Below are 7966 nucleotides of genomic sequence, written 5' to 3' on the forward strand. Positions count from 1 at the left end.
GCTCACCTGGCCCATCACTCAGGACAGCCTTGCCTGGCCCTGGCCGCACAGCTCACCTGGCCCATCACTCAGGACAGCCTTGCCTGGCCCTGGCCACGCAGCTCACCTAAGCTTCGGCTTGGGGGTGCTGAGGACACTATCATCGTCCTCCATGTCGGGGCCGCTGTCGCTGGGGTTCTCCATGTCCAGTGTGTCATACAGGAGATCCAAATCCTCCTCTGCCTCAGGGACATGTTCTGCGGGGTCCTGCTCAGAGTCCAGGACCTGCAGGGATGGCAGGCCCATAAGGCCAGGCTGGAGCTATCCGTATGCAGACATATGTCACCCCCAGGGCAGGCTGGGCGAGCCCCCCCCGGCTGCCACAGAGGCATCTGCAGGGACAGGGTGCAGAAGGCACACAGAGCCACAAAGGCCCCTGCTGTAGCCTATCCTGAGTCCAGTCCAGGCTTCAGAGACCCCAGGTCCCCAAGGGCTGGGTGCGGGGACAACCCTACTGGTCCCTTCTCTCAGAATCAGGCTGGCTAGGGTGCAGAGAAGCACAGGGCATAGACAGATGGCCCAGCAGTTGTGTACAGCCGTGTGGCCGCCACCATCAAAACACAGATGCTCCTCTCACCTGCTAAGACCCTGCCTTGCCTTGCAGTAGTCAGTGCCTCCCCTACCCCCAGGCAACTGCCCCCGCCTTCTGTGGCTTCAGTGCTGCCCTTGCTGGGACATCATGAAATGAACCAATGAGCAGCCTCTGGGTGCAGCTGTGTCCTGCTGTCCAGGGCCACCCATGACCCAAAAAACCACCAGTTGACGGCTATCTGCATGTCCCAAGGTCTGGCTGGTACAGATGAAGCCAACACGGACACCAGCACAATAGTTCCTGTGCACACAGAGGCTTCACCATGAGGTCACAACTTGAACTGCTAGGAGTCTAGTGATTCCTGCAACGGAGGCGGCACTGTTGATGTGCCCACCAGCATTGAGAGCCCCTGGCCGTCCCAGGGGGTACTGCGCCATCTCACCGCACTTGGGGTTTCTATTTCCCTACTGACCGTCTTTGGAGACACCTCTTTTCACATAGCGCCTTTGCCCATTTTCATTTAATATATATATATATATATATATATATATTTTTTTTTTTGGAGACAGAACCTCAAGCTATTGCCCTGGGTAGAGTGCCGTGACATCACAGCTCACAGCAACCTCCAACTTCTGAACTCAATGGATTCTCTTGCCTTCACCTCCCAAGTAGCTGGGACTACAGGCGCCCGCCACAACGCCCAGCTATTTTTTTGTTGTAGCCATCGTTGTTTGGCAGGCCCAGGCTGGATTCGAACCCACCAGTTCAGGTGTATGTAGCTGGTGTCTTAGCCACTTGAGCCACAGATGCCGAGCCATTTAACTTTTTTTTAATAGACAGGGTCTCAATCTGTCTCCCAGGCTGCAGGACTGTGTCATCATCACAGCTCATGGCAGCCTTGAACTCCTGGGCTCAAGTGATCCTCCTGTCTCAATCTCCTGAGTAGCTAGGACTACAATGTGAGCCACTATACCTGCTAATTTTTCTATTAATACTTCTCATAGAGACGAGGTCTCAACTATTGCCAGGGCTTGTTTGGAGGTACTTTTTTGGAGTTAATTTTTGAATATGGTACAAGAAAGGGTCCAGCTTCCTTCTTTTATATGTGCACATCCAGTGGTTACAGCAAAATTAGCTGAGAAGACTGCTCTTTCCCACAGAACAGCCTGGAGGTCCTTGTGGAGTAACAGCTGGCACTTAGTAGGGGGTCACTATCTGGCCCTCTCCTCCCCTCACACCCACGGGCTGCACACCTCCCTGGGCCAGGGCTGTGCAGTGCGTTCTGAATGTGGCATGCATTAGGTCCTCCAACTTTGTTCTTTTTCAAGACTGCTGGGCTATTCTGAGTCTCTTGCTTTTACAAATAAATTTTAGCTGGTCACATTCTGCAAAAAGCAGCTAGAAATTTAACAGGGATTATGCTGACCTATAGATCAGTTTGGGGAGTGTAGCCAGTGGAACAATACTCATCCTATGGTCCATGAATACAGCATGTCTTCATTCATATATTCTTCAATTTTTTAAAAAAAATGTTTTGTCATTTCAGGGTATGAGTCTTACCCATTTTAAAAATTGGGTCGCTTTTCTTAACAGGGTTTTGAGAGTTCTTTATAAACACACTGGATACAAATCTTTACCGGATACGTGACTGGCATATATTTTCTGTGAACATGCAGCTTGCTTTTCATTCTTTCAATAGTTATCTTTTAGAAAGCAAATTTCTACTTTTTTGTTGTGGTAAAATACATACAAAATGTAGTATCTGCCATTTTAAGAACTTGTAAAAAGTGAGCAGTGCAGCGGTACCAGGTCCTACGGCACCCGAGCACTGCACCTCCGTCCTGCTACTGTGGGGATGTTCCGTGAGTGGGACCACACGGCATTTACGTCTGGCTTAGTTCATGGTTTTTATTGTTCATGAAAGTCCAATGTATCGATTTTTTACTGTTTTCCACATGCTTTTTGGATCCTAAAAAATCTTTCCTTACCCCAAGGTCATAAAAACATTTCCTATTGGTTCTAGAATTTTTATAGCATTAAATTAATGTTTGTTAAAGTTTAAAATGTAAGTAGTGCCTGAGTCTAGGAGTTTGAGACCAGCCTGGGCAGCACAAAGAGCCCCTGTTCAGAAACAGAGAAGCAGCCATCTTTCCTGGTGTGCAGTACTCCTTTAAAAAAAAAGTAATTTTAAAAGTTTTAGGTTTTAAATTTATGAATGTGATCCACTCAAGTTATTTTTGCAGTGTGCACCCTGTGTCAAGGCTCAGTTTTCTTGGCAACTTTGAACTTGGCAACTCTGTTGAAAACCAATTGACCATATCATACAGACGTGCCACCTATGCTTGTGAAACTAAAGTATAAAATATTCAACTGAAGCTGAGGGTTCCAAGATATACAGTTTGCCCCGAATTCACTCTCATAGCACAGAGTCCTGACCAGAGGCTCTGCCTGATCACACATCGGATACAGGATGCCGGTTGGCTGGGACAGTGGGGCCTGCAGGAGCTCTGTAGTCAGCCTGGACACTGTACCAGGCTAGAATATCCACACCTCCAGAACTTATCAGCTGGGACCTAATAGCTAGATGATGATAGGAAGAAGAGACTGGTCATGAGAGCCGCCCTGCCCTGGAGAAAGGAGTCAGTGCCTTAGAAAAGAGGCTTCGGTAGCTTGTCAGCACCTCTTGCAACATGAAGACCCATGGAAGGTGCCTTCTGCAACAAGCAGGCCTCCACAAGGCAGTGACTATATCAGTACCTTGACCTTGAACTTCGTCTTCAGAACTGTGAGCAATAAATTTTGGTTGTTCACAAGTTTCCCAGTCTAAGGTAGTTTGTTATAGCAGCTCAAACAGTCTAAGAAGGGTGGTGAGCTGGGCAGGTGACCTCATCTCATTGCCTCTCCTGCCGACCCAAGAGCTGCTGGGGATGCCAGCTGGGGCCTGGCAAAGGGTGGACACTATGCCTCCCTGAGCCAGACACTGAGCTGCAAGGGAGACAGGCTGGTCTTCTCAGGAGAGGGAGTGATAGGTAGAAATCAGGACAGAGACCATGTCGCTCACCTAAGCTACAAACTGATCTGTATGGACTATACACAGCGCAGGAGAGTAGTCCTCTGAAGACCATAATTAGCATCCTTTCACTGAACAGCGTCTGGATGTTGGCAGATGCTTTTAATTTGGGTTCTAAGTCCCAGAACTAAATCTGCATAGGTGGTGAAGCCACATCTAGATAGTCCAATCACCTAGGTCCTCAAGGTCAAGATGTGACCCTGAGTACCCACAGTCCCCCACTAGGGAGCTGCCGAGGCGGAATATCCATCTTCAGCTGGACTTGGGAATGTCCCACTCCAGGATGCACAGACAGGCATCTGCTGGACCACCCAGTGGCTCTGGGGCTACTCTGCCTCCGGAACTGGTCAGGGATGCACTACTTCCAGAAACACCACTGCCCGGACACGGCTGAGAAGTGCCTGTTTGTGGCACCTCTCCCTGGGAAAGAGTGTTATTGGGCATAGGTGCCAGAGGCCACCACAGAACTGCTGCTGCGGCTATGGTCCTGTGGGCACTGTTACCACTGGAGGGCCACGCTGCCTGGACAACAGGCATGCTGGCAACACTGCTATGAGGCCCAGTGACACACGTGCCACCTCCCCACTATGTGTCCAGAGTGATACACGTGCTACCTCTCTACCATGTCCAGAGTGACACAACGTGCCACCTCCCCACTGTGTCCAGAGTGCAGGCACTAATTTTCTTTTGATCATCTCAAAAAATCCAACAGATTTTTCTTTTGATGATGAAAGTCATGCAAGCTCATTATAAAGTACAGAAAAGCTAAAAGAGAAAATTTTAAGACCCACAGACTGCTAATAGCAGGGGGCCGTGAGGGCAGGGGTGTGTGGACACACTACACCATCTGCTCAGTTCTGCTGTGGACCCACAACTGCTCACAAGTTAAAGCCTATTCACAAAACACACACACAGAGTCCTGTGGCCAAGCCCCATCACACTGCCCTGTTCTCCTCCCTATGCTCATGGCTGGAGCTCAAACACCCAGCAGGGATCCAGAGTGATTGCTGGCCCCTCCAGGCCATTTCCAGCTGTGCTGAAAGAGCTAGCAGAGCCAGGACTTGGGCAGGGCATGGGAGGCGCAGGGGTGAGCAGGGCCCGGTTCACTCACCTCATCCGACACTTTGAACCTTCGCAGCAGGGCCACGACTTTCTGCTTGAAGTTCTGCTGCTGCAGGGCAAGAGGCAGCATCAGAGAGGGCCCTGGGGCTGCTGCCACCAGAGCACACTCGAGGTGCCAACTGGATGTCGCAGCTCTAGCCCTACAACACTGATGGACGGGTGGGCGGGCCCTGAACTTCCACAAGAAGTTCGTGAGCATCTTAAACCACAGGCCAAGGTCTGTCAGTCCCAGGCCTAGGGATGGCCTGTAGCCACCTATGGTGCTTCCAGAGGACTCCACAGCCCTTCCTGGACTCAATGCTCCCTCACTGCACAAGGGGATGGGATGGGCACTGGGCTGATGCTAGGAGGGCCCTTGGGTGGGCATGCTCGATGGTCAGCCCATCCAGCTCTTGTGCCTCCCTCCTCCAGGAGGAAAACCCTGATATCTCTTCCCCTAGCTGCTGGGCCAGCAGTGCTGGGTGTACCAGAAAGTGGGCAAACAGGGGGGCCAGCCACCCTGGGCACCCCCGGGCTCAGACCGAGGTGCAGCCTCCACAGGCCTTGGTCTTAGAGCAGTCACACGGCCCAAGCCTTGCAGAGAGCAGCACCTGGCAGGGCCAGCAGCCAGGGGCTGGGCATAGGACATCCCTGCCCAGCTCGTACCCACTTCAACAAGCACCAGGCACCTACTATCTGGCCACTGAGGCTGCACAGTAGGGTCTCCACACATTCACAGTAGTCCCTGGGGCCCCAGAACTGGTGTCTGCCAACCTCGCCCCCCTCTCCCCAGGCCCCGGCTTTTAGTGAGATGTCTCCACCGACCCTGGTCATGGACGTCGTCCTTACTAGCGGCCGCCGCTGCTTCTTGGGCTTCCCCACATCGAAGTCATCTTCGTCTAGGTCCTGCACAGACAGACACAGCGCCTGGGCACACCCGGCGAGCGCTGCCCACGCACCAAGCCCTGGGAGAGGAGGAGGTGCCCCACCCCCTGGGCTGGCCCCACCCAGTCACCTGCCCCTGCACGGCGTCATCACTGGCCTCCTGCTCGGAGGAGAAGCTCTCGTACTCCTCCTCGGAGTAGTTATCTGCGGAATGGGCAGACAGAAGGCACTGCCTCAAGGTTCCGCCTGGTGGAATGGGGCGGCTACGGAACCACAGATACCCCACCCCCACCCCAGAGAGAGCTATGAGGACATGGACCCCAGCAAAGCCTTGTAAGCTGATGGGGGCAACAAGTGGGGCTGGTGCAAATTGGGGAAGGACATGAGGTTGAGGCCCCACATGAACCACATCAGACCCCCAAATCTCCTCCTGCATCCCTGTTCAGCCTGTGTTTTGCACTGCCTGGGACCCCTGTCTGCCCAGGGGTGGGGCAGGGACATGGACTCAATTGTGAAGGTGGCTATGGCTGGAAGGTGTGAGCACCTCCCCATGCCAGGATCCATGCCCATACCACAGACACACACACCCGTAGACTTGGTCTTGGGGCCGGCCTGCATGGCACTGTCCTCGTGGTCGATAGGCTGACTGGACAGGGAGACGATCCAGATCTCGGCCACCTTGACGGGGGCTTCCTTGATGCTGCTGCAGAGGCTCAGCACCTGGCCCCCCTCCGCAGGGTGCTGCATCACCTGCAGGCAGGGCAGGGGTCTACGGAGGCCTTCCTGGCTCAGCCCCCCTCCCTGGCAAGCCTGACACCTTAGAGTGAGGGCCAGGGCTTCTGAAGGATGCCATGGGGGCCAGGTGGAGGGACAGGAAAGGTGTGGGTGCTCTCAGAGGCTGTACTGGGGAGGTCAGGGCCAGGCAGGGCCACGGCAGACTGAGAGAGACAGGGAGGACTATGACCTCTGCCCTGCTGAACCCTGACGTCCACAGGGCGGTGTAAGCACACAGGCTCAGAAGCCCCTGCTGACATCCTGAGAAACCAGGTCACCTGGGTGGGCTGCCACTGCTGGTCTGGAGGGAGCAGTGAGGTCCTAGATAGGAGCTGCATGTGGTGAACAGCTGATGCTCTTAGAGCCCAGCCAGGAGCTCATGACACCCTCCAGGGCACCCAGGTGGGGCTAGAGCCTCTTCCCCCATGCGGACCCAGCTCTTCCCTCCTCTCATGGCCTCTATCAGAGGTCCTTCTGCTCTGATCCCTGTTGCTAGTGTGTGTAGGGGGCAGTTCTGGTCCCACTGAGCAGTCAGGAGCATGCCCAGAACAAAGGGGTCACTCCTGAAAGGAGTGCCTCAGGCCCAGGCAGGGAGTGAGGAAAGCCAAACAGCACAGGCCCTGCTGAGGGTGGAGGATGTAGCCACACTGGGCTCTCAGCTCACTGTGGCCACCACCCCAGCCTCTCATCCAGCCCTGTGTGACACATGAATCCTTCAGCCTCCACAGGGCTGGCTTCCCAGTCAGGGGTCTGGCTGCTGCTGGAGCTGGGCATGTGCCTAGGTGACACTGGCCAGCTGGTCACTGTCCTAGGCAGCAGTTGTACCTATTCCTCTCAGCCGCCCCTGGAGCCTGCCTCCCAGGCTGGCCTACCAGCCACTCTCTGGATATCGAGTGACCCACCTCAAAGGCTACATCTCCCTCTAGCCCTGACTCCTAAAGGCCTCCTTGTTTCATTTCCAAATAAGTTTTAATGACATGGAAGATAGTCCAGGATGGAGTGCTTAATTGCTTAAAGAGAATAATCAAATTTTGCAAAAACAGGCCAGGTACAGTGGCTTACATCTATGATGTCAACAGTTAGGGAGAGTGAGACAGAGGATCTGTGAAGCCAGGAGTTCCAGACCAGTCTGAGCAACAAAGACCCTGTCTCTACACAAAAAACTTGAAAAAGTTCCAAGTCTGTGTCACATTTCGGTAATTCTCACAAATTTCAAACTTTTTCATTATGATTACATCTGTTATGGTGATCTGTGGTCAGGGATCTTTGCTATCACTACAGTTAAGTATTTGGGCCACCACAAACCACACTCATGTAAAGCAGCAAACTTCATCAACAAACACTGTTTGTGTTGTGACCACTTCACTGCCTGTCTACCTCTCTTTGAGCCCCCCATTCCCTGAGACACAACAGTATTGAAATTACGCCTAACTAATAACCTTCCCATGGCCTCTAAGTGTTTGAGTGAAAGGAAGAGTCACGTGTCTCTCACTTAAACCAAAAGCTAGAAATGATGAGGCTTAGTGGGGAAGACATGTGAAAGCCATGACAGGCTGAGAGCTGGA

At 53.0% G+C, this 7966-nt stretch overlaps 1 protein-coding gene across 3 annotated transcripts in view; it reads right to left on the bottom strand.

Annotated features, from left to right (window-relative positions):
• Positions 1-7966, bottom strand: part of PACS2 (phosphofurin acidic cluster sorting protein 2) — a 55296-nt gene that overhangs the window by 14572 nt on the left and 32758 nt on the right. For 2 of the 3 annotated variants that reach the window (XM_023508851.1, XM_012813614.2), the window contains exons 5-9: positions 6215-6377; positions 5758-5831; positions 5568-5648; positions 4753-4812; positions 107-264 (exon numbers count right to left, since the gene is read on the bottom strand). In XM_023508851.1, coding sequence (XP_023364619.1) covers positions 107-264; positions 4753-4812; positions 5568-5648; positions 5758-5831; positions 6215-6377 — 536 coding nt within the window. The remainder of the gene's footprint in view (positions 1-106; positions 265-4752; positions 4813-5567; positions 5649-5757; positions 5832-6214; positions 6378-7966) is intronic. The other variant, XM_023508852.1, reaches the window with a different exon arrangement.

The sequence above is a fragment of the Otolemur garnettii genome, unplaced genomic scaffold (genome assembly GCF_000181295.1).
Source record: "Otolemur garnettii isolate 467f Iridium unplaced genomic scaffold, OtoGar3 scaffold00283, whole genome shotgun sequence".
Classification (NCBI taxonomy): Eukaryota; Metazoa; Chordata; class Mammalia; order Primates; family Galagidae; genus Otolemur; species Otolemur garnettii.